At 57.9% G+C, this 24,883-nt stretch overlaps 8 protein-coding genes across 8 annotated transcripts; 4 read left to right on the top strand and 4 right to left on the bottom strand.

Annotated features, from left to right (window-relative positions):
* Nucleotides 1–364: 364 nt before the first annotated feature.
* On the top strand, nt 365–5,277 carry CcaverHIS019_0309330 (uncharacterized protein; the record flags this gene model as incomplete). Its single annotated transcript, XM_060599434.1, has 12 exons — nt 365–419; nt 469–565; nt 650–723; nt 759–942; nt 989–1,186; nt 1,221–2,571; nt 2,607–3,233; nt 3,268–3,582; nt 3,623–3,747; nt 3,783–4,398; nt 4,437–4,983; nt 5,018–5,277. The coding sequence occupies 12 exons, from the start codon at nt 365–367 to the stop codon at nt 5,275–5,277; spliced, it is 4,449 nt and encodes a 1,482-aa protein (XP_060456128.1).
* Nucleotides 5,278–5,381: 104 nt separating this feature from the next.
* On the bottom strand, nt 5,382–9,042 carry CcaverHIS019_0309320 (uncharacterized protein; the record flags this gene model as incomplete). The annotated part of the gene is made up of 7 exons (XM_060599432.1): nt 5,382–5,691; nt 5,723–6,004; nt 6,078–6,352; nt 6,463–7,255; nt 7,297–7,359; nt 7,909–8,738; nt 8,812–9,042. The coding sequence occupies 7 exons, from the start codon at nt 9,040–9,042 to the stop codon at nt 5,382–5,384; spliced, it is 2,784 nt and encodes a 927-aa protein (XP_060456127.1).
* A 738-nt stretch (nt 9,043–9,780) lies between these two features.
* Nucleotides 9,781–10,267, top strand: CcaverHIS019_0309310 (uncharacterized protein; the record flags this gene model as incomplete). The annotated part of the gene is made up of 2 exons (XM_060599431.1): nt 9,781–9,806; nt 9,868–10,267. The coding sequence occupies 2 exons, from the start codon at nt 9,781–9,783 to the stop codon at nt 10,265–10,267; spliced, it is 426 nt and encodes a 141-aa protein (XP_060456126.1).
* A 440-nt stretch (nt 10,268–10,707) lies between these two features.
* RFC4 (uncharacterized protein) lies at nt 10,708–12,006 on the bottom strand (the record flags this gene model as incomplete). Its single annotated transcript, XM_060599430.1, has 5 exons — nt 10,708–10,824; nt 10,859–11,381; nt 11,476–11,684; nt 11,757–11,868; nt 11,924–12,006. 5 exons carry the CDS (start codon nt 12,004–12,006, stop codon nt 10,708–10,710), a joined length of 1,044 nt encoding a protein of 347 aa, XP_060456125.1.
* Nucleotides 12,007–12,620: 614 nt separating this feature from the next.
* On the top strand, nt 12,621–15,107 carry MAE1 (uncharacterized protein; the record flags this gene model as incomplete). The annotated part of the gene is made up of 11 exons (XM_060599429.1): nt 12,621–12,764; nt 12,796–12,939; nt 12,972–12,985; nt 13,020–13,303; nt 13,358–13,362; nt 13,451–13,629; nt 13,744–13,771; nt 13,836–13,873; nt 13,906–14,438; nt 14,633–14,748; nt 14,802–15,107. The coding sequence occupies 11 exons, from the start codon at nt 12,621–12,623 to the stop codon at nt 15,105–15,107; spliced, it is 1,791 nt and encodes a 596-aa protein (XP_060456124.1).
* A 3,373-nt stretch (nt 15,108–18,480) lies between these two features.
* TRP2 (uncharacterized protein) lies at nt 18,481–20,192 on the bottom strand (the record flags this gene model as incomplete). The annotated part of the gene is made up of 3 exons (XM_060599428.1): nt 18,481–18,518; nt 18,567–20,133; nt 20,181–20,192. The coding sequence occupies 3 exons, from the start codon at nt 20,190–20,192 to the stop codon at nt 18,481–18,483; spliced, it is 1,617 nt and encodes a 538-aa protein (XP_060456123.1).
* A 700-nt stretch (nt 20,193–20,892) lies between these two features.
* On the top strand, nt 20,893–23,471 carry CcaverHIS019_0309270 (uncharacterized protein; the record flags this gene model as incomplete). The annotated part of the gene is made up of 4 exons (XM_060599427.1): nt 20,893–20,986; nt 21,342–23,210; nt 23,247–23,318; nt 23,353–23,471. 4 exons carry the CDS (start codon nt 20,893–20,895, stop codon nt 23,469–23,471), a joined length of 2,154 nt encoding a protein of 717 aa, XP_060456122.1.
* Nucleotides 23,472–23,558: 87 nt separating this feature from the next.
* On the bottom strand, nt 23,559–24,634 carry AIM18 (uncharacterized protein; the record flags this gene model as incomplete). The annotated part of the gene is made up of 4 exons (XM_060599426.1): nt 23,559–23,920; nt 23,978–24,247; nt 24,355–24,477; nt 24,529–24,634. The coding sequence occupies 4 exons, from the start codon at nt 24,632–24,634 to the stop codon at nt 23,559–23,561; spliced, it is 861 nt and encodes a 286-aa protein (XP_060456121.1).
* Nucleotides 24,635–24,883: the final 249 nt, after the last annotated feature.

Here is a 24,883-nt window from a genome sequence, read left to right as displayed (position 1 = left end):
CTGTATTACATTCCTTTAATGGTGCCTGGATCTTCAAATGATGTTCGGTAATAACCCCTGACGTGGATTTTGAGGGGCATGTCAGCAACTGACCTTACTGCGTGGGGTGAAGGCGGCCACATTTGTCAGGGGTGAGAGTGAGAGTGAGAGAGTAGAGTGTGAGAGAAGGTGGCCACATAGTACAACTCCTACCTGAGATGTAAACTACTACCTACCAACTACTCTCAACTCAACTCTCAACCATCTTCATTCAACTCAACACACCTACAACACTCCATCTTGTACCTACAGATTCACATCTTACCACACCGACATCTTCATTACCCGCTTCCGCCGTCGGCCCATGCTATAACCAACCTTCAACATGGCCGACGACGCGGCTCAAGACGCGATGTGGGGGAGCTTCGACGACGAGGGCGGTATGTCTCCCACGACTACTTGGCACACATTCGCTAACACTTGGTATAGACCTCTGCCGCGTATGTCGCACTGAAGCAGAGGAATCAAAGCCCCTCATCTATCCATGCAAGTGCTCTGGTTCGGTTCGATATGTCCACTCGGACTGGTAAGTCTCGTCGCGCAACAACATCTGCTCCCTTTCCTTCCTTCTACCAGCCGGTCACACGATCTGATGCTAACCCTGTTACAGCTTGCAAGAATGGCTATCGCGCAGCAAGAAACGCTACTGTGAGATCTGTGGCCATCCTTACACCTTCACCAAAGGTATGCTAGCAGCGCTTGCCGCATCTGACATGCAGTCTATCCCTCCTCCTTACCCTCCATTATCCCTACAATGGTCTACATTCGACAATCCCTCTTTGTGGCCGGACGTCTAGCATGGCGCGTCATGCGCGTATGTATCGCCATCATCAGCTGGCTGGTCATACTTCCCATCATCACCATGGGGTCGTTACGGATCATTCTAGCCGTAGTGGACCACTTGTGAGTGCCCTAAAGCCCACGTTGGGGCGCAAGAGCTTACGCCCAGGACCAACAGTGGCCTATCATACGGACTGCAATGCGCCATTGCGGACAGTTTCCACGAACTGAACAGGACGTTTGTACTGCCCAACGGCACTGACGGGCGACCAACAGGTCGTGACCTTGTCCTCAATGCGATCGCCACTAACGGCACGCTCAGCTTCCGCCCCACGTTCCTTGACCGCATTACAGCAGACGGACGAAAGTAGGTTTCCCATCTGTCCCGATGTTAACCGCAGCCCCATTGCTTTTGTCTTCCGCGGCCAGATTGTCGCCATTTCCGTCGCCACTGGCTTAATCGGCCTCATCTTGCTACGCGAGTGGATCGCGCAGCAAGAATGGCATGCACGGCCACCAACTGAGGAGGAAGACGAGGTCGACCCCAGCTTGTGGACATTCCGCAACGGCCAGGCTATCCGGCTCGCGGACCTCGAGGACTCGAGCAGGTACGCCGAGTCGGATCGCGCAGCGGCAGGTACAGACGTCGGCGACACGGGGGATGCGGAGACCATCATCGCCGACGGTGACCAAGAGAGGCCTGTCGATGCCTCACCGGAGGAGACTGCTGGGCGCTACGCCGAGGCCGAAGTTGAGATGGGCGCAGCTCCTTCCCCACCCGCCGACGCAAGCGACGTATCCTGGGACGAGACGCAGGAACGTAAGTCGCGGCCTACTCTGACCCGTGCGTCCTGTGATGTGTCCAACCGCGTTGTGGATACCACCTCGGGGGCCTCCTTTTGGGAGAACAACGCAGAGGCTGGTCCCTCTCGTGGAGTCGCCGATGTGCCCGTGGACGCGGTTCCGAACTCGCCGCGTCTCGCCTCGTGGCAGCAGCTCGAAACACCTCGCGCGAATGGCAGGGAGTCTCCTCACGGAACGCCTCAAGGAGACGATTTCTTGGACGAACTGGAAACGGTCCCTGGTGGTGCAAGCAACCAGGGCGCACCTGAGTTCTCGCCGTCGTTCCGCCGCGCGTCGGATCCTGGGCCAGATGGTAATGTCCAGAGTCCTCGTGCAGAGCGACATTTTGGATCACATGGTCAGATGGACCCCACTTTGCCGATTATCGCAGAGTCGCCATTAGACACCCCGCCCATCGACGTCCAGCGCGCCGTCGACGCACGCATCGGTACGTTGCTGGGTGTTCCAGAAGGGCATGAGGGTCCGTCGTCACCGGACAGCGTTGGGACAGCGGAGACCGGCGAGTTTGAGCCCGACGAGCAGGCCCTGAAGCGGGAAACGTCGCTAGGTGACTTTGTGCGAACCGAGACCGAGGACAATGAGACAGACGGTGACGCGGACCAGGAAACCGATGCCAACGCGGATGTCGAGATGGAACACATCGAGGAGAGGGTCGAAATTGACGAGCCTCAGTGGCGCCATTTCGAGGCAGCATTGGGTGACGACGATGAGGGCTTTGTCGTCAATGTCGAGATGGTTCAGCAAGTCATGGCGCGCAACGAACTCGAGGGTGTTGGCATGGACATCCCACCAGACGACGACGACGACCGGCCACTGGACGCCGAGGACTGGGATGGCATCTTTGAAGTCGTTGGCTTTATCGGTCCTCTCACTGGTCTTCTCCACAACGTGAGGGTGTCTGTGCTTTGGATGCTAACCCACAGCACATCTTCGTCAGCTTCGCCATGGCGTTCACCTTGTCCATGATGGTAGGAGTCCCTACTTTCCTCGGCAAACTTGTGCTTTCAACCGACGGCATTCGTCTCTCGGGGGATGCGTTCACCACGACGGTTCGCTCCCTTTCGTTCGTGTCCGAATGCCTGTACCGCGGCATTGCAGTTATCCTGAAAGAACTTCTGGTTTTCCCTCGACTTGTTGCCAAGCCAGCGACAGAGTACGTTATGGAAGCGCTCAACGTGACTTCGGCCGACATAGCTCAAGCCTTTAACTACACAGCGAGCATATTCTCACATCCCATCATTACGCCGGAGGCTGTTATCCCAATCAACTGCGCTTCAGACGTACCGGTGGTTGGAGTCGTCGTGGAAACGACTATTGACGGACTCGAGCTCATCGGCGAGACGGCGCACAAGCTTTACAAGGCGTTCCGCTTATACTCAATCTCCGTCGCCGCGTCGCCCGATTCCGGCGACCAGTTCATGTGCCTAGTCGTGGGCTACATGATGTTATCGATGGGCGTCATCTGCATCGCGGTCATCGACGCAGCGAACCTTCTCCAACTTTCACACTCGTTTATGGAGAAGGCTCGTAACGTACAGACGTTCTTGAAGGTGGGCCAACTGACGACGGATTAGCTTACCCCAGGTTGTCTTCTTCATGACGCTTGAGATTGTGTGCTTCCCCGTCTTCGTCGGGATTATCATGGACCTCTGTACGCTCCCGTTATTCGGTGCGACGGTGAGCCATCGACTCGGCCGCATCGCAGCCAGACCGTTCGGCACTCTCTTCGTAACGTGGGCATGCGGTACGGTGTTCATGATCTCTTTCGCGGCGTTCTTGGCGCACATGCGGACAATTTCGCGGGCGGGAGCGCTGTATTTCATCCGCGATCCATCAGATCCGACTCATTCACCAGTCAAGGAAATCATGGACCGCCCAGCACTGGCTCAGTTCCCAAGAGTATGTCTGCACACAAGAAACTTGGATGCTGACGCTTCAGTTAGCGGTGTCGGCCACAATGTACACCGTGGTTGTGTACGCGGTCTGCGGCGGTGTGCCGTGGCTCTTGTATAGCGTCTCGGGTTTCAGCCCCACAAGCGGGTTCCTCCCGTTGCGACTCGAGCAGTAGGCCATGTCCCGTTAACACGCTGACACTTTAGGCGTCCATTGTCATCGGTGCCATTCGACATCCTCTTCCTCCATCTTGTCATCCCCCCCTCGTGGGAGATGCTGTACCTCCCTCACAGGATCAGAAAGCTCTTCGTTATGTGGTGGGGTTTCGCGGTTAGGAAGCTCCGTCTCGTCTCGCTTATCTTCGGGATGGAGGTTCGGCCAAAGCCGTCCAACCGTGCCTCCCAATGGGCATGGTTGGTCGCGGACGCTGCGTGCCAGTTCGTGTTCGGTCGTTATGACAACCGCGCAACCAGAGCCCGCGTACCTGCCAGCGACAGAGTGGAGCTGGCCACACTGGAAGAGCGGAGACGGGAGGGCGTCTTCATCCCCGTCGACCAGAAGGGAGCACCACGCACTGAGGCGGACCGCATCCGTTTACTCAAGCAGGACCGTGCCGCTCGCAAGGCAGGCCGCAACCCGAAGGACGACTACACCGTTGTGTCTCTGCCAGATTTCTGGCGCACACGTGTCTACGCGTTGTTGATATTTATGCTGTTCTCGGCGGCCTGCGTCACGGCTGGCATGATTTTCGTCCCGTTGGCCCTCGGGCGGCAGGCAACTGGCTCATGGTTCGGTGGCCCCGTGTACGACGGATACAGCTGGGTAAGTTGGGTCTCGCCAATGCCGCTAACATCGCCCAGGTCGTCGGCGTTTACTTGTGTCTGATCTCCTACAACTTGGGGCAGAGTGCTAAAAAGCACATCATTGACTCGTCTCGGGCCGAGCGGTTGCGCAGATCACAGAAGTCGACGCGTGTCAAGCGGTGGCTTCGTGGTGTGGCGCGTGCGGTCTACGCCGTGTCCATACTGTACCTTGTCCTGCCACTCATTGCGGGAATCAACTTTGAGTTGTTCATCTCTCTCCCCGCGCGCTACGGCTTCTCGAACGACATCACGCCGGTCCTGCATGTGTGGGACGCATGGGCGACGGGCACGACAATGATCTCGCTTTACGTCGGCGGTGTGGGCTTGGCCGCCGACGAATTGCCACGCGATGGGCCACCCACTTTCCGCGATGCTTTCAAGCGACCGCTCCGCATGAAGTTTAGCTACATCACCAATCTCTGTGTACCACTCATCGCCTACATGGTTGTGCCGATAGTGCTCCCTTGGTTGGCTTTCGTCTCGCTGCGCTCCAGCCTGCAGATGATCGGCGTGGCCTTGCCCCAGGTCGACAACGGATGGGCATGTGAGTTGAACTCTCCCGACTCTGCTGAACTCAGTCCGGATGATGTACCCGATCACCACGACGGTCCTCTTAGTGGCCATGTCGTGGCGCGTCATCGCGACACTCCTTGTGCGCGTGCGGCAGTGGATGATCGACGCCGAATATGTTGTGGAGGAGCGTGTCGAGAACTACGAACCTGGAGCCGAACCGGAGTGGGCACCAGAGGATGTTGTCGTGGGGGCGGAGGGCGCTGTCAATGCAGCAGAGCCGGTAGAGCAAGAAGAGGAGTGGGAGGATGTGATGGTGGTGGAGTAACCCTGAGTAACCCTGCATAAGATACCCAGTTCCTTTACATGGCAGTGTATTAGCTTGCGCACAATGTGACAGTACAACCCAAGATGTTTCAAGTTCTCTCATCGCTATCCGCCTCCTCTTCGTACTTGCTGTTCGCCTTGCAAACCAAGTAGGACGCGGCGGTACCGAGCAGCAATGCCCCACGGACTCGCGGAGAGACGATCTGCCGCCGCCTTGAGGACAGCCGATCCACCATCCGCGAGTCGGACGCCAGGGACCGCGAGCGAGCCAATGCCGCTGTCAATCCAGGCCTCAATGGCCGGTGTCGGTGCCCACGACACTGGGATGGCGTCTCCTGTCGGCGTTCCCACCAACTCTAGCACGGCCCACATACACAGCGCCGAGTCGAAGAGCCACACAGCCTCGGGTGGTGCGCTGAGGTCAGAAGGTTACTGACGCGACTCACTCAAAGCTGAACTGCCCCACGAGCACGAACAGCATCACCGCGTGCGCCATTACGTCTCGCGTGCGACGCGGGTTTGCCCGCATCCATCCCCCAAGGCGCGCCTGTGCATCCTCCGCGCTACCCGGTCCGCGCCCCGCGGCCGCCTTGACGTCGTCCAGGAATCGGGCGGAAGAGAAACGCAGGTGCGCATGGTATGCCACACCCGCACACGAGACGACAAGAGCCGACGGCGCGGGGAGGCGGAGTGTGTGCCGCGCCAGCTGGTCGAGGAGGGCCTGTGGGCTGTGGTCAGTCCATTGGGAATTGAAAGAGGAGGAATGTAGAATGCGGAATGTGGCGGAGGGTGGTGGCTCACTGAATGTTATACCCCGCCACTGGGAGTGCGTATTCGCCCTCCTCTTCCCACGCCGCAAACGCTCTCGCAGCGGCCGCGTCGAGACATATCCGGTTCAACGCGTGTGCTAGCACGCTCAATGCCAAATCGTCTGGTGTGGGCGGGAGCGTGCCGTTCTCCAAGAGGGTGGTGAGGACGGCGGGAAAGCACGCGTCCCCTCCAGGTAGGGGCGTGTCGATCTCGCACATCGGAACAAGGGGCAGAGTGCCGAAGAGTGACGCTTGGGCGTCGATGAGCTGTGGTCAGGCAACACATGCGAGCGACTTGCGAAAATGCACCACCCTAGTCTTCGGTCTTCAACCGTTGCAGAGGGACCAAGGAGGCCCATCCTCCGCGAGCTGGCTACGAGGCTTGGCCTCATGCTTTCGGCGTGTTGAGCCCACCGCAGTGAGCCGGAGAACGCGCCGTACATCGAGGCCAAGAGGGTTGTCTGCACGACTGTCATGTCGTGTGTGAACCGCGCGTCATGTTCAGTGATGAACATGAGGTCACGGCGCACCAGCTCCATCATCTGGTTGCCGTCGCGCGCATACACACCTCCTAGCCCCGCCACAGCTTTAAGGAGCAGTGGTGCGGCCTTGTCAATGGAAGTGGGATCCACGATGGGCAGCCAGGCAAAGTGGCGAAGGTAGAGGTTGACGTATGCTGCGAGGGTGTTCTCAGATGGAAAGGCAGCTGATGCGGCCCAGATCGGCCTGTGGGCGTGTTGGGTGAGAGTGTGCATCGTCGCGCGGACTGCAGGCGTGATCGGCCCCGGTTCCCCAGGAACCCAGAAACCTTTCTGGTCTTCCTGAACGCGCTCTGGAAACACTGGTTCATCTGGAAACCAGTCGTCCACGGGCCGGAAACCGCGGTGGTTGGTCGCGGAGAGGATGATGTCGGACGCCCATCCGTCTGGCCAGAGGCCGAGGAGGTCTTCTCGTGCAGCTTCGGACGCGTCGCCTAGCGCCGCGAGCCCGACAGCCGGTGCGACGGGCGACAGTTCGACGCCAGACGAGAGCGATACCTGCGGAGACGGGGGCAACTCTGCCTCCATCTCAAGATGGCGGTATCGACATTGGCGGGTTGCGTCACGACATCGACTGCAGATCTTGGGTGGGACGCCGTCACACACGACGCGATCTTGGACACAGGCAATGCTGTCTAAGCGGGATTCGAATACCCATAAACAGAAACGTACCATGCCGCGCGGCGGGGACGACCAGCACGCGCAGTCTTTTCGCCGTGCGTCTGAACCAGGTGTCTATTTAGGACGTCGCTGCGGGAATACTGCCTGTGACACAGATGGCAACGGTAGTTGAGGTCTCCGCTGTCTCACATCAGCCTCGGCTAGATATGATTGATACGCACGGCTCTTTTGATGTCGCTCTAAATGATCCAGGCGCTTGTAGGCCTTACTGCAACCCGGCCATGGGCAGGGGTGCCCGAGGCGCTGCTCGCCGCTCGTCATGGCCTACAATTGTGAAGAGGGATACGTTGCGTGGAGATGGTGGGTGAATGTGCTGCTGGAGGCTATCTCGGCCGGCTCGTCGATCCGATACGGGTCGTAAATTGACCGAGCGGTCTTGCCTGCCCGGGCGGTGGGCATCCTAACTTTGGGATAGCCAGTCGTATCCACTGGCCAAGCTGAATCGTGGTCACATGAGCGCGGCGAGTCACATGCTCCATGCATGCTCCAGTAGAAAAGAGTTCCAAACTCATCGTGAGCGCTTGAGCGCTTTGACTGCTTGACCACTTGAAGCGATGCATTGTTCCAATGACGTTCCTCTATCAAAGTACATTTATGAACTACGAGGCCATCAGCCCCTCGAGGAACTTGCGGCTCTGTGTCTCCATCTCCGCAAACATCTGGAGAGCGAATGCGAGGCGTTCCTTTGTCGCTGGGTCCGCGTCGTTGGCCTCGTCCAACACCTTGTCGGCCATGTAATCCGTCTCGAATGTGAACGGTCCATCATTACGGAATGCCTGGATCGCCGGCCCACGCGTGTCCCGCGGAACCCAGGGGTGCCATGCGCGCGCCGAGTCCTTGGCCTGCCTGCTCAGTGGGATACCCCACATCCCCGCCTTGTACTCTGGGAGCGTTGAGAACTCCATCAAGTCGGTAAGCTGGGGAATGCCGACCGTGAGGTTATCGGCGCCGAGCTCGGCACACACCAGCACGTCATTTGGCGCGCAGAAGCTTGCCGTCTTCATCTGCGGTCCACCGTGGGCGTCGTACAGCGCTCGGATCTGGAGATGCCGCGGGGCCATCGGCAGTGTTGCTGGGTCGGCCACGTCTGGCCACACACCAGGGACAGAGTGTGCCCGTGGCTCGTTGTAGTACATGCTGATGGCGTACATGTTCGCCTGGGCGGCCGCGATCGCTTGGGGCACGCTGAAGAGGGCTGTGCCCAGAGTCGTGATGCCCTCCTTGTGGAGTTGGAGGGCGGCGTGGACACCCGCCGAGGTGAGCGGGATCTTGATCGCGAGACGATTAGAGGGGATTCCGGCGTCCTTGTATGCACGGGCGTAGAGACGAGCGTGTGCGATGATTCTGGACGTGTCGTATGCGTGGTTCGTGGAGACTTGCACCAGCACACGCCCAGAGATGACGGGGATGACTTTGGCCGCGAGCCGCGCCGCCTGTCGTCAGCGTCAATGTCAACGATATCCCTGATTCCAATAGAGCCCAACACGCCACGCACGCTAGACTCACACACACAGCATATACTTCCTCCCACGACGCGCCCTTCATCTCGGCCACAACGCCCTTGACAAGCTCCTCATTGCGCGGATCAACAAGCGCAGCATGGATGAACCCCTGGTTACTGGTCGCGTCGTGTGGCACAATCGGCAGCGAGCGGATCATGTCGACGTCGTAAGTATCCGCGTCGACGGCGACGCGCTCCTCCAACTGCTCGAGCAGACTCTTGACTTTGGTGATCATGTGGGCGGGACAACAGGACAGCTGGGCTTCAAATTCGACTTGAAGCTCGACTGAGAGGCCTAAATACGCCTCATCGGCCCACTGTGGCCCGGCCATGCCGCTCATAACCACCCCACCTACACCTACCACGACCGGCGTTGGCGTTGCTCACCTCAAACACCGTCGGTTCAGACTCGTCCAGGCCATGCAAGCTATCCACGATCTCCACACCGTTTAGCAGTTTAGGCCGGTTTCTGCTAGGCTTCCCGCAACGTAACCCCGCCAAAGCGTAGTAGGCCCAACGCCGTTCCGGAGATGCTGGCTATCTAGGGCAATACTTGGTTGGGAGTTTAACTGTCCGGCCTGGTTGATCATATCGGTGAAATCGGGCCGATGTGAACTCACAGTGGAGCGTTCGTTGGTGATCTGGCGAGTGGGCGGTCAGCGAACTCAGCCGAGAGACTCAGCCGAGAACGCAATGCAGGTCGTGCTCATCTAACTGAGCCGGAGGCATGGTTGATGCAATGCAATGTGAAATTGAGTGGGGATCAGAATGCAAGTTGAGCCTTAAAGAGACCCGTTCAGAGTCTCCACTTTGTTGCAACCGCTCAGATCACCAGGCTCATGACGACAACTCAACCCGTCAAAGGCATGTGGGCCAGCGTACCAGCATGCAAGACCACCTTGTGTCATCCCAATCCTCTGCTACCCTGCTGCCTGGAGTAGGTACAGGTGGCAGAGATCTCACTACCTGCGTACATGCGTAGTCGCTCGGATCAAGAGATGTACGCAACACAACAGCCCTTGTGTCCCTGCAAGATGGATGACGGTGGATCTCTGACCCAGTCCCCGACGCCCTCTCACTCCATCATATCTACCTTCGCCGCCCATCTTCCCCGGCATCCCGAGGGACAGCTCGCCCGCTCGCCCCATCACCCCACTTGCGCCGATTCCCCTCCCGCCGACGCCGCTCTCCTCGACCCCCGTCAACATGAGCCTCAGCCCACGCCTCAGCCACCGCGTTGACAGCGCTTTGGCGGCGACCCCCACTGCCGCCGAGAGCGACCTGGTCATCGGTGTGCGCGTCACCCGCGCTATCCAGGGGTACTTTAAACGCCTCCTCGCTGCCATTCGCGAAGGCGGCGAGTTCGACGAACTTTGGTCCCTGGATTCTCCGGGCGCCCATGTGCCAGTACTCCCCCTAGATGTCGGGGTCTCTTCGCCGCGTGGTGCTACGTCCCCTTAGCGAGTATTCGTGAGACCGAGAGGTATATCGATATCATCGGAGGGGCGTGGTGGGCCGCCGAACGCCTCGTCCTCTCCGACATCCCCTGCCTCATCGCCAGCACCGCCATGCCGAGGCTTATCAAACTTTGTTCCTGGTAGTTGGGGACGAGCTGACCACAGACGCAGCTCGTGCTGCATGTCAGCGGACGCGGACCCGAAGTGCTGGGCCGTCCGCAACGGACGATGGATTGATGAGCCCACGTCGATGACGTCGGGTTGGTAGTCTTTGCTGGCTGGCATGGCTGGCAGAGTTATAAGCGTGTTGTACCCCAGTTAGTTCGATTAGTACAAGTCACATGAGAATAACCAGGTGGTGACCACGAAGACATGGATGAAAGTGCGTCACAAACTCGTACATGGGCCTCAGATGCCCGCACGCCAACCTCACAGGTCTCCGCCTCACAACTTCAGCGCACCATCTGGGAGCGACAATCGGCACAGACGCGCGATCATGGCGCCGAGCTGCACAATGGTCCCCACACCCTCAAGAATACGCATGTGCGTCCACCCGATTTCCTGCCTGTCAGCAGCTCCTTCCTTTAAAACTCACGCGTATGAACTCGAGGCGCACGTATTCTGGCAGCTCGTTCATGGTCTTGACGACGCGGAAGATGGTGGTGACAATGTCGACAGCGGCATATCCCTGGTCCCATAGGCTGTGGATGCGAGCGAGCGCGTCGTCGATCTCGGCCTTCTGACAGCTGTTGATCATGCCGCGGATGACAATGGGGTGCGGCTGGTCACAGATCTTGAACACGTTGTCCTGCGACACGAATCCGAATCCACTCCACGTCGACTGGAGATTGTTGATCGCCTGGCGCATGTCACCCTCCGCAGTGAAGATGAGCGCGGCTAGACCCTCGTCGTTGTACTGCACGTTCTCGGCCTCGCAGATCTCCTGAAGCCGCTTGAGCACCTCGGCGTCCCGCAGCTTGCTGTATCGCAGGATAGCACAACGTGACTGTATGGGCTCGATGATCTTGTTGCTCATATTGCAAGCGAGCGCGAAGCGGGTCGTGTTCGAGTAGATCTCCATTGTGCGTCGGAGTGCTTGCTGCGCGCCGGAAGTCATCCTGGCGTGAGCGGGGAGACGCGAAGAGGAATGGAGCGCATAGCCGTTGCGCCTTGGGGATGTCTCCACATTGATTGCGCAACAAAGCCACTCACGAATCCGCCTCGTCGAGAATGATGATCTTGTGTTTCCCTGGTGGAAGCGTGACCTTCCGTTGCGCAAACGACTTGATCTTGTTCCGCACCACGTCGATACCGCGCTCATCAGATGCGTTCAGTTCAAGCACACCTTCCCTGTACGCGTCACCGAGCAACGCATGAGCAAGGCAGTGGATCGACGTCGTCTTGCCAATGCCGGGCATGCCCTGAAGTTAGCTCAAGTAAAACGCCATTTAGCTGGCCTCTCGGCTTCATTCACTCTCCAGCGAGCCACTCACGCTAATGATAATGTGAGGCATGTTTCCGTCCTCCGCGATAACCTTTAGCCGCTCGACCGTCTCGGTGTTGCCAACAATCTCCGACAACAGCAGCGGGCGGTACTTCTCGACCCTGGCGTTAGCGCGTCCACCCTCCTCCACCCGACTACAATGCGAGTTCAACTCACCATGGCATCTCGTAGTTTTCCGCGTCCGCATGCTTAGTAGTTGCGGGCGCTGCAGGGCCTTTGTCTTTTGATGAGGACGCCATGGCTTAGGAGGTTGTTGTGATGGCAGAAGTGAGTTTCTGGTGACTAGCGCGGTTGAGTGGACTTCCGTCATAAACTGGACGCGTCGCGCGCCGCGGAACCAAATTCTGACCGTTGACAGCCGACTGCGGAATCAAATTGACTCTGCTGGGCAATTATTGTTGTTTACGCTAATGATTTGTCGATTTCATCTCCCAATCTTTCATGAGGTTGGCGCTTGGTACAGGCTGTACAGGCTTGGCACAGATTCCTCCTGCTACGGTAATCTGCAGAGCTGACCTGCTCACAGTTGCGACAAGATTGGGAAAGCCTAAGTGAACGAGAACCCCTCTGCACCTCTGCACATTTGTTTTGGGGAATGGAAAATGTTCTTGCCTCGGTTACGTCATCTCAGAATGACGAAGTCGACGTCTGCCCAGCTGCCAATACGTCGCACGCGCTCCCCCACCTGACGCCTGCCGCCTGCTGCCTGCCACCTGCCGCCTCCGCAGTTGCCCACATGATAGTATTTGCCGCGATCGACAGACTGGGTGACAGCCGTGACCTTCAGCTGCCCAGTTGTACAGCGCCCACTTGCTCTTTACACTTATTCACTCAACAACTGGTCGCCAACACGATGCTCACGCGCCCAGCTCTCCGTGCCGTCCCTCGGCGCGTCCTGTCCGCCAATCGCGGCATGGTTACGTATGAATTCAAGGACAAGACGCCGATGCCGATCCGCACAAACGTCCGCGGCTCTGCGCTGCTCAATACGCCCAGTGTGGGTTAGACCGACAACTTGCTGATCGCAGCTCAACAAGGGCGCGGGCTTCTCGCGCGAGGAGCGCAGCATCTTCGGGCTTGAGGGGCTCCTCCCATACGACGTGCATTCGCTCGAGAAGCAATGCGACCGCGCGTACAACCAGCTCAAGCGGCAGCCGACACCGTTGCTGCAGGTGAGTTCCGCCAGTTGCAGAGCTGACGGCAGCACGTGTTCCTCGCGTAGGCTTCCACTTCCGCTCCAGACTGACAACAGCTCAATGAGAGACCAGAACCAGATCCTGTTCTACCGCCTGTTGCAGGACCACTTGAGGGAGCTACTTGGCATCATCTACACGCCCGTTGCAGGCGAAGCCGTCCAGCAGTACTCGAGCCTCTTTCGCCGCCCCATTGGATGCTTCCTCTCCTTCCCTAACCGCGACGGGATGCGAGCGCAGCTCGAGGCTCATCTACAGAGTATCAACATTGTGGCAGACGTAGCGCGCCACGACGAGACGACGGCCGAGAGTATCGACCTTGTCGTCGTTACTGACGGCGAAGGTACGTCCCTCGCTTGACTCCAAAGCTGAAATTCTGGTGTGCTTGGTATCGGAGATCAGGTAAGCCACACTGGGTTCTGTGGCGCGTTCTTGCGCACGAGAGCCGCTTTTTTCTGACTTTGGCGGTCACAGAACGAGCTGACACCAGGGTGTGGGCGGAATCACGATCAGTACCTCCAAGGCGTCCCTGTACACCATCGGCGCCGGTATTAACCCGAACCGCATCCTCCCCGTCGTCCTGGACGTCGGGACTAACAACCCCATCCTCTTCTCGAGCGATCTGTACATGGGCTGGAAGCGGACGCGTATCCGTGGCAAGAACTACGAGTGAGTCGGTCTCCTCCGAAGCCCTCCAATGCTCCTCCAGGGGCTGCGTGCCAACACTTAGCCGCTGGGGACAAACTTGGGCCGGCTGGGAATTGCTGTGGTGGCTGACTGCAGTGACTTTGTCGAATCGTTCATCAAGAACGTGCGAGACCTGTTCCCGAACGCCGTGATCCACGTTCGTGCTACCAAGGCGCCACTAACTGTAGTTTGAGGATTTTGGGCTCACCAACGCCTACCGGCTCATGTGGGTTCCGCTAAAGTCCTATCTGATGACAGGGAGAAGTACCGCAGCAAGTTCCCAATGTTCAATGACGACATCCAAGGGACAGGCGCCGTCACCCTGGCTGCAATCGTTGCTGCACTCAAGGTCAACAAAGGCGGCTCGCTGAAGGACCAGCGTATCGTCATCTACGGTGCCGGCTCTGCTGGCATGGGTGTCGCAGACGCCATCAGGGAAGGCATGGAGGTCGAGGACGGACTGAGCCACGAAGAGGCCAGCCGTCGCTTCTGGGCCGTCGACCGGAACGGCCTCCTGATCGAGAGTATGGCTCCTACACTCCGGCCCAACCAGGTGCCATATGCGCGGCCTGACAGCGAGGTTAAGGAGTGGGCGCTGGAGAACCCTGAGTTGCCCGACACGGCGCAGCTGCTTGATGTCATTCGGAACGTCAAGCCGACAATCTTGATCGGGACCTCTACCGCGACTGGAGCTTTCAACGAGGAAGTCGTCCGCGAGATGGCCAAACATGTCGAGCGACCCATTATCATGCCCCTCAGCAACCCCACACCTCTCTGCGAAGTGGACCCGCGTGAGTTTGTCTGTTTTTACGGTTTGCAAGGATGCAGGTGGAACGTAAGGTGTGAACCTGCGGTGCGGGTTGGTCATCATCATCTTCGTACCGCTTTCCGCTAGTCTGGAGACGGCCGTTGCGGTTAGGAGAGAGCGCGAGCGCGGCTTAATGGCGTCGTCAGAGACTGGGAATGGGCAAAAAACTGATGGTAGAGGACGCAATTACCTGGACCAACGGCAAGGCCCTCGTCGCCACCGGCTCACCTTTCTCCCCTGTCATGACGCCAGACGGACGTGAATATCACGTTGCACAAACCAATAACGCTTTGGTCTATCCAGGACTCGGATTGGCAAGTTCCAGAGCTTTCTGAGCTAACGAAAGGGTGCGATTCTTGCTCGCTCGAAGACGATCTCACCCAACATGTTGAAGGCGGGTGTCGACGGCCTTTCCGAACTTTCACCCGCCCTTCAAGACCCATCGCAGGCACTCCTGCCTCCTCTGGACAATCTGCGCGCCGTCAGCGTGCACGTTACGGCTGCTGTTATCCGCGCCGCGGTGAAGGAGGGCAACGCCACGAACGAGACGGTGATCAAGATCGCTCGCGACCAGGGCGACATGAGCCTCTCTGACTACATCAAGGCTCGCATGTGGGACCCAGTGTACCGCCCGCTCGAGCTTGTGGACTAATGTGGGGAAGTAGCTTATGCACTGAAGTTTGGAACCGGATTGAGAGTCCGACATCATGCAGTGCTCTACCAGAGAGAGGAGACTCGGCCCAGATTCTCAACGTACAAGGCGTAAGTCGATGGCATCGGTGGCCTCAGTACTCGTCAGATTTGCGTATGTAAGATGCTCAGACAACTGTGGTGGCGAGCGATCATGAGCGACCCAATGTTTTCCTCCGTCTCAATCGCTTATGTCGCAGCTAATGCCGTCGATCTAACGGAGGTCACTACATCCCCAATAAGCAGCTTGCTGGCCCTAGCCATCTGCCCAACACTATGTAATTTTCTCTTCAAGATAGGCTATGGTACCAGGAGGTTGAGCCTGGATGGCCATTTAGAGGCGTTTTAAGTACATATCTCAACAATACTCCCGATTAGTCCATCGGTAAGATATCCCACACTCATATCATTATCGCTTCGACAGGGAAGAGCAGGGTTTAACCCCCTGGTTGGAAACAATCAGCACCTCCATTGCATCTCTTTTGGCGTGAGACAGCTCAGACAGCGGAGATCTTGTTGTTGAGTCGAAGCCGTTTCAGTTACGGAACATGGTCGGTGGAGGAGGAAAGTTTGGCGGAAAATGGTCCCGTCGAGGGCCCACCCACATTATCGGTCACCGTGGTCCAAAGAGAGAACGGTGCAGTCTGGTCTGAGGGGATCAAGGCGTGTATCCAAGCATGTCAGGCAGAGATGCGAGGTCTGTGCGCCGGCGAACACCTGTGGAATGTGCGATCCGTACCCATTATGTTGAGTGAATGAGGAGGTCTGCCAGCTGGACAAGAGAGCATCCTGTAAACTCCAGTCTAGAATCCTCAGACTGCGCCCGATTTTGGCAAAGGATAATCTGTATTGGGCCTCATTTTTATATTGTCTTGTACATAGAGCCGGTAAACCAATACGCAGGCCCAGATGCGGTGTTTAGGACATGCGCTCACAGCTCTCCATGAGCATCCTCACTGGTCTAGTGGTTATGATGTCCAGCTTTCATGAAGAACCTGGGAGATCAGGGTTCAATTCCCTGGTGGGGAACACGACGGTTCAGACCTGTCAGCTTTTTGACTGGAACGGCTCGGACGTGTCGGCCCCAGTCTGTGTCAGTGCAACTCGAGATGTGCGTCATGAGGACCGGCTGACCTCAAAGAGCCGAAGCAAGCCCACAGGGCTAGATGTACGTCGTACAACCTGTCGAACCAAGTATATTGTCCACTCATCTCTCTCCCTCTCGTTGCCGCACACGCTCACGCATAGGCGCTCCACTCCGAGGCCAGCCCGCAACAAGCGCCTTCACCACATCCATCTTATCTCACTACGAAACCAGCCGACTAGCGGCACTGTTTAGCATATAGCTTACTTCTTCTGCTCAGCCTGGACTTCGCCATGGGGAGCTGCGGCCATCTCAACAGCGTCCTGCTGGTCCTCGCCCTGGGCCTTCTTGCCCTTGCCCTTGCCCTCGTGGTGGGGCTTCTTGTCCCCCTTGGCCTGTCGTTAGCGAAGATACAAGGGCCGGGGGGAGGAGAATGGAGGATGGGGACGTACCTGGGGCTGAGCCTGGATGGGCTTGGAGACCTGCGAGGTGGAGATCTTGTCGGGCATTGTTAGTTGGTGTTGGTTGGTTGGGTTGAGTAGGGCTGCGAGAGCGAGTGAGAGTAGGTTTGATTGGGTTAGTGTCGGGCAGGCATGGGTTTATATCCTCAAGTTGAGAGGAGTATCGTTGGGGTTCGGGCTGTCATGCCCCACGGCATGAGCGTGGGATGCACATTCGGAGATGCATCACTTGCGCAGCAGGTCGCACAAACTCACACTCTCTCACACTCGACGGACCAGCCGACTGTCGCACAGCCCGAACCCCATGCCAGTTGTGTTCACACCAACGGCACACCGGGGCCTAGTGTGATGTCGGCAGACCCCACGGATGAAACGTCCGGTCCACGACGGCCTCGCCCACAACTTGCCACTTTCCCTTGGCCTCATGAGCGGTGCCTCCGCTCCACTTGTACCGGGAACATGATTGGCATCTTTCTGCTTGCCCCCAAGCCCCCCGCCGTTCTCAAATTCTCAAGGCCTGCTTCACTGTCACTGCTCCGGAGGTGCCTGCCCAGACATCAGTGTTCTTCCTATTACACTCCTACTTCAACTCCAACACATCCCTCTTAGCTCAGTGGTAGAGCGTGTCACTCGTATTCAACACCCCGCAAGGGGCGAGAATCATGACAAGGCCAGTCGTTCAAGTCGGCTAGTGGGAACAGTTACAATATTTTTGGCCCCCGATCTCGGGAGTGAGATCGCCAGGACAGTGTACCGTGAGAGAGTCGCGGAGCTTGCACCACACTGGGGCGGTAGGGGCGGTTGTGGAAGCGGTCAAGGGTCTGGGGTGAGCCCGCCGCCTTTCGACCCCCACATCGTGCTCATTGAAAATCTGGTACCGCGACAGCGAGTAGGCGGAGATGGGAGTGGCGATCGAACTGGGAAATGCTCACGATGGCTGTACATGCAGAGGGCAAACGGAAATCTGGCGGGATACAAGCCGAAACGTCAGATTTTCGCGCGCCAGGCCGACGACGTCCCTAAGGTACGTATTGATAGAGGATAGATAGCCTATAGAGAGCCTCACCTTGGTTGCGAGAGCCCAGAACCGTTTGCATAATGCGCACTGGCAGTGTCACGTAGGCCTTACGGTATAGTACGCGGGAGGACCAACTTGGCGAAATCGTTTCCCTGGTTAATCCTCACGTTCAATATCTACATCGTACTCATTTCATGTTGCAATGGCAGCTAGCCGACATCTACTGAATTGAACCGTAGATGAAAATTACCTCTACGCCAGCCAGAGGACAAACGCTTTGACAACTTCACTTACGAGTGGGGCAGCTAAGAATCAAGGGAGTAGGGTGGCGCTCTGTAATAGAGGCTGTGCTAACCATGTTAGGAACGTTTGCTAATCTAAGCTATCGTACGAAGACGGCATGAGAGCCGGGGTGATATAGAGAAGCCTGTCTATGGAAATGGGAGAATGATAAAGTTCACAAAAAGTCTGTGGCAACTGGTGTTACTATCACTACGCCGCCCATCTCAGATTTGCCCAAGGTCTAAGAAGATGTTGACTCTGGGTTGCCAACTTCCCAGAGTTATCAACGTTCCTGCCCATCAGTGGCAGCGCAGACAATCTCCGGCTCTCTGGATCAGCCTGCTGCACTGCCCAGGCGCAGTAACAGTGTTTGAGGATGTGCTCAGAGTGCGCGTGTGTAATTCCACTCAAACGGCAATCCCACATCTCAACTAACGCTCAGGTACAAACTTAACAGCCCCATCATGCAAACGCACAAATCTACAGGAATCTACTGGGAACCCGCCTGCTGCATGGCGTAGTACTCCTCTGCATTGTCAGCGATGTCCTAACCCTACTCCCGCCAGCTCGACTCACTTTCAGCCGCCTCGATGGCCGACACATTGCTCTTGAGCTTGTTGATCGTCTCAATGTACTCGTCCTCCTCGACCGAGTCAAAGACGATACCGCCGCCAGCCTGGAGGTACACGGTGCCGTCCTTGAACGTCATGGTGCGGATGGCAATGCACGTGTCAAGCTCGTTGCGGTCAAAGTCGAACCGCCCAACGGCCCCCGCGTACACTCCACGGCGCTCCTGCTCGAGGCCGCCGACAAGCTGGATGGCCTTGACCTTGGGCGCACCTGACACGGTACCGGCCGGGAAGATGGAGCGGAACGCGTCAAAGCGGCTCTGGTCGTCGCGGAGCTGCCCGCTAATCTGCGACGTGATGTGGATGACGTGGCTAAACTTCTCAAGACGCATCAGGTCGTCGACGTTGACCGTCTCGGGCTTGCACACGCGGTTGACGTCGTTGCGCGCCAAGTCGACAAGCATAATGTGCTCGGCGCGGTCCTTCTCACTCGCAAGAAGCTCGGCACCAAGCTTGGCGTCCTCGGCCGCATTCTTGCCGCGCTTGACCGTCCCCGCGATCGCGTGGTTGTACACCTTGCGGCCCTCGACCTTGCACAGAGTTTCCGGGGACGCACCAACGAGTTGCACATCCTTGCAGTCCAAGTAGAACATGTACGGCGAAGGGTTGAGACGCCGCAGGTGCCGGTACACATTGAAGGGGTGGAGAGCCGTCTTGCGAGCAAGTCGCTGGGACGGGACAGCCTGGATGATGTCGCCCTTGACAATGTGCTCCTTGAGCTTGGTCACGAAGCCCTCGTACCCCGCCTTGCCGACGTTGCTGACGGCTTCATTACCGAGCACGATGGGGTCCTGCTTCGGCAGAGGCGTCTCAGGGCTGAGGAGCTTGGCACGGATGGCCATCAGGCGCTGTCCAGCCTCCTCATAGAGCGCGGGAAGCTTGGACTCGTCCTCCCCGTCCGGAAGGTAGACGTGCGACACGATCTTGATCGACTGGAAGATGTGGTCGAAGATGACAATCGTCGAAGCGAGCATGAAGAACGCCTCAGGCATACCAGGAAGAGGGTTGTGGTGTGGCTTCGCGGGCTTGGTGACGGGTTCAAAGTGCTGGATTGCGTCGTAGGTGATGAAACCTACAGCGCCACCGGTGAACGTCGGGACAGAGTCGAGCTTGCAATAGCGGTACGGCTCGAGCTCCTTCTCGAGCGCCTCGAGAGGGTCGCCCTCGACCTCGAACCCCTCCCCAGTATGTACAGTCTTGAATGGGTCGGCGCCTACAAAGCTATACCTCGCCAGGTTCTCACCGCCAGTGATACTCTCAAGCAGGAACGAGTGCTCGCTCCCGTTCGCGACTTTGAGGTACGCAGCGACGGGTGTGAGGAGGTCGGCGGCAATGTCGATATACACGGGAACGAGGTTCGGACGCTTGGCCTCGACCTTTGCTGTTGACGAAGCTGCGGCGCCGGAACCGCGCGGGAAACCGTCTGCACCGGGAGGCACAAGCGTCGTCGGGGTGGAGGTCGCGCTCTTCAACAAGTCCTTGACCTCGTCGAGGGACGGTTTAAGCGGCTGAGACTGAATGTCAGATACTGGGGAGATGTTGGGAACGTCTGGGAGCGTACAGTCTGAGCCATGTTTGTGGCAGTTTTGTTGTTGGGTGAGCGAGATGGAGTGTTGTGGAGAATGACAGTTGTTATAAGCAAGCGCGTTGTATCTTTCGAGTCGAGACGGAGCGGAGACCGGTTCGTAACCGCGAAATATCACGTGGGGTGACATTCCGTGGTTTATACTGTCGCGTGAGGCTCACGTGAGATTCGAGTGAGTGACTGTGTTGAGTTTCACTTCTGAGAATCTCGTTGTCTAGCGCGCCTCTCAGCTCAGCCCCTGAAAACTGGGCGGAAGATGGGTATTCCCCCAATTGAATTCCCCACTCGTTCTTTCAGAGTTTACGGGTAAAGGAGTACGTACTGTATATTGTCATACTTGAATTCTTGTATATGGTTACAATAATACTACTTGATGATCCCATTGTTGCATTGATCTAAACCCCCACTCACCTTCCTCCATCTACTTACTTACACACGTTTCATTCATCTTCAATCAATTACATTCATCCAACGCGTCGAATTCGCGTCCCATCGCTTCCCCACACACCAACGCCGGCATCGCATAGCGCGCGGGTCCGATCCACCCCTGCGCAAGCGCCTTGCGCCCCGACTAGTTGGGTCGGTCCTTTTCTTCTGTCCTCTTCCCCCCTCCCGCACAACCAGTCACACCCCGCGTCCCCGCCTTCCTCGGGTCGCCATCATGTCCACAGGCCTTCCCTCTCGGACAATGGGCTACAAAGGCTCCAGCAATGGACCCCTCTCCAATGTGGAAGAATATGGGGACGGGCAAGATGAACGACGCGAGTCGAGTCGTGACTATGGTGAGCTAGACATTCCAACAGTGCAACAACACAACTCGGCTTCTTCTCGCGCCTCACGCGATCCTTGCATCATGCTTCTCTCGCAATCACTTTTGGCGCCCGACCTCCCCTCCGTCATCCCCCAGCACCAATGGCCACTAGGTTGCACCTCGTTTTGCATCTGTGTGCGACATGTGGGATGTGACAACACAGCGGTACACTATACATTCACTTTGGGTGATTGTGCCAATCATTCTCAGCCTCATTCACGCTAGCCAACAGAACTAGTCAATACATCCTTTACGACCCTTTTCCATCCTCTATTTCACACTTCTCCTCCTTCCACTGTCCATTTTCAAGCTGACAGTGATTCCAGCCGAACCACTCGAACTGCCAGAATTACCGCAGCTCGACTTTGGAGACCCGGCTTCCATGCCCTCATTCCTTCCCCCATCCTACCAGGCCGCAACGACTCCCAACTCGCCCATCATTCCAACCCAACCCATGCCTCAGCCACATATTCCCCAGCAAGCGTACGGCCACAATCGCGGCCCGTCTGGTGGCGGGAGAGAGCACCCGCCGTACGCCCCAGTCGACTACCCGAGCCAGCTCTCCTACGACTACTCGGACAGTCCCACTCCAGCGGACGGCAGGTTCTCGACACACAGCGCGAACAGCAATGAGCTGAGCAACGACTTCTCCAACATGCGGTTGGCCAGCAACGGACCGCAGCCCCGAGTGCCGGCACCGTCAGCGTACGCCGGACCCTACGGCCAGCTGCCTGCCTCTGGCCTTCCTCCTCGAGGGCGCTCCGTCACAGGCGGGCATCGTCCTCTGCAGCAGGATGATCCTGCAGCCAGTGTCTACAGCCTCGACACGGGTATGAACGCGTACGCACAGCCGCCAGTTCCCCAACAGCGGCAGATGCCATACCCCAGCCAAGGCGGGCCACCTTCTCGAAGCGCGTCTAGCGGATGGCCAAACCAGCCGCAACCGTACACGCCACGAGGACCCGGACAGGCGCCGGTTCCCAACGTCAATAATCCATACTACTCGGCAGCGAACGATTTCGTTGGGTTGCCGCCAGCTCAGGGTATGGGAGGGGCATTCCCAGGGCAGGCAGGTGGCCCCATTCCTGTTCAAGGGCCATCAAGGCAAGCCAGCATGTCCAACCTGGTGCGGACCAACACGTCTCGCTCAACCATATCTCTCTCGTCAATTTCGTCTGCGCCCAGGATGCCCATCGAGTCTGTAGGCGCGTCCTCCACTCGTCGACGAGGCGGCGCCGCAGCGATCGACGTCAGCAAGCCGCCGTATACGCGAGAGTTTGTGGAAGACTATCGGAATCGTATGAAGGTGGATCCCGATCCAGAGGCGCAGTTTGCCTTTACCAAATATCTCATCGAGGCTGCCAAGAAGCTCGGAGACGAGATTTCGTCGACCGATCCACGACAGGGCCGCAAGTACCGCGACTCGCTGCTCGCCGAGAGCCTGCGCAATGTCAAAAAGTTGGCCGAGGGCAAGGAGCCGTACGCCGACGCGCAGTTCTTCCTCGCCAACTTGTATGGCACAGGGCAGCTGGGCTTACAGGTCGACCACGAGAGGGCCTACTACCTCTATTTGATGGCGTCCAAATTGAATCACCCTGCTGCGACGTACCGTGCGGCCGTGTGTTGTGAGTTGGGCGCAGGGGTCAAGCGAGACCCGAACCGCTCGGTCCTCTTCTACCGCAAGGCTGCGGCGCTCGGTGACACGGCGGCAATGTACAAGCTGGCGTTGATCCTACTCAACGGTGTCATGGGCCACCCACGCAACCCGCGTGAGGCGTTAGTGTGGTTGCGCCGTGCCTCAGCACAAGCCGACGAGGACAACCCGCACGCACTGCACGAGCTGGCGCTACTCCACGAACGGCCAAACAACGGCACAAACGGTGTCATTCCGCACGACCCCATTGCTGCACGTGAGTATTTAACTCAAGCAGCTCAGCTCGGCTACGCCCCTGCCCAGTTCAAGCTCGGCTCGTGTCACGAGTTTGGCACACTCGGCTTCCCGATCGACCCGCGCCGCAGTATTGCGTGGTACACGCGTGCGGCGGAGCGTGGCGACGCCGAGGCCGAGCTAGCCCTCAGCGGCTGGTACCTCACAGGCTCAGAGGGCGTGCTTAAGCAGTCGGACACCGAGGCCTACCTGTGGGGCCGCAAGGCTGCAAACAAGGGTCTTCCCAAGGCCGAATATGCGGTTGGATGTAAGCTTGAAATCTCTTCGGTATGTTGACCAACAGACTACACGGAGATTGGTATCGGCGTCAAACAGGACATGGAGCTGGCCAAGCGGTGGTACATGCGGTCAGCGAGTGAGTGGTATTGACTGACATGAACTGACGCCAGGCCAGGGCAACAAGCGAGCGATGCAGCGCCTCGCAGAGTTGAACAGCAACCGGGGCATCAAGGGCAGCGGCAAGCGGCCGACACGCAAGGATGCCGAGGGAGAATGTGTAGTCATGTAGGGTGCGTTAATACATCCGGAGTGGTAATGGTATTCATAAGTGGATTGTCTTGTACAGCATGCACATGCACATCGCCGTGTCCCCTCTCTACGCGTACTTGGCCAACCCCTCAGCAACAGAGTCGCGCAGCGGAGGCGAGATGGGCGCCGCAGTGTTGAAGTAAGCCATGATGAGGTTGTTGGCAATCCACTGGTTGGCGACCTTGCCAAGCACCCGCCCCTGGTACTCGACGGACAGGTTCCCGTCGGCCGCACGGACGAGGGTCAGGCTGTTGCCCTTGGGTACGCTGCCTCCGGGGAAGACGGCCTTGAACTCCTGCATCGCGTCGGTGAGCCGTGCGTCGTCTTCGGGCGTGATCTCGCCGCGGTGCCGTCCCATCTTCATCCGCCCGACCAACGTGCGGGTGAGGCCATCACGGAGGTGAGCAAAGTCGGTGTTGCGGACGGGGACTGAGTGCGTCAGCAGGAGAGATACGCATCGGGACACAAAAAGACAGCAACACTTACTGACGTTGACGGCAACCGCCGCCGGCGCATCGAGCATGGACTGGATCAACGTCTCGGCTTCTGGCCCCTGCAGCTCCGCCGGGGTATACCCCTTCCATCCCGGCAAGGACGGAAGACGCTTGAGCGTGTAGTCGTCGACGTAGAATCCGGCCGAGTACACCTTCATGTAGAGGAAGGAGACGGTGCGGACGCCAACGCCGACGAGAGCCAGTGCAGGCGCAGACGCGGGCCGCAACTCGATGGCGTGCGCGACGCCCGTCGCGCGGTCGACTGGGGTCAGCTGTTGTCCCCGGTGTTCCGGGCCAAGCCGTGCCGAGGCATGACGTGTGCCCTCATGCCATCATGCCATCACCCAGCAGAGCGAGATAGCAACTCACCGACCATGTTCGGGTCGTCAGCCACAACGGGCTTTGCCGCGTCCAGCTGTACCGTGTACCGCTCAAGTGCGTCGACGCGCAGCCCCGCCATCACGCTCTTGGCGTCTGCGAGCACATCAGACTCTGGCGTCAGATTCCACGAAACGATCAAAGTCACATGCTACAGCAACTTACCGATGGCGTACAAGGTCAGGGCGCCACCGACGAGGGCCGCAGCTGCCCGGCGCTGTACTGGTCGGGCAGCGGTTGCGGCAAGTGTTCGCAGAAAGAGACGAGACATGAGAGGGAAGGAGTGTGGTAAGGCGATTGTGAATTGTGGAGGGAGTGATGTAAGGATTCTAGGCCTTGTTCGGGCCTCCAACTGATTCCTTGTTCGGGCCTCCACTGATTCTATTAACCTATAGTGTCAATTACAGTAAGGTTGTATAGTTACCCTTGCAATACAATCAACTCCCGCTCTTCCCGCGTTTACCTCCTGTCACCCTTTCTGAAACCCCTCAACTGTATCTGTATCTACTTGCTTCCTCAT

The sequence above is a fragment of the Cutaneotrichosporon cavernicola genome (genome assembly GCF_030864355.1).
Source record: "Cutaneotrichosporon cavernicola HIS019 DNA, chromosome: 3".
In the NCBI taxonomy this organism is placed as follows: domain Eukaryota; kingdom Fungi; phylum Basidiomycota; class Tremellomycetes; order Trichosporonales; family Trichosporonaceae; genus Cutaneotrichosporon; species Cutaneotrichosporon cavernicola.
Note: the sequence above shows the minus strand (reverse complement) of the source record. Positions and strands in the feature narration are given on the sequence as shown.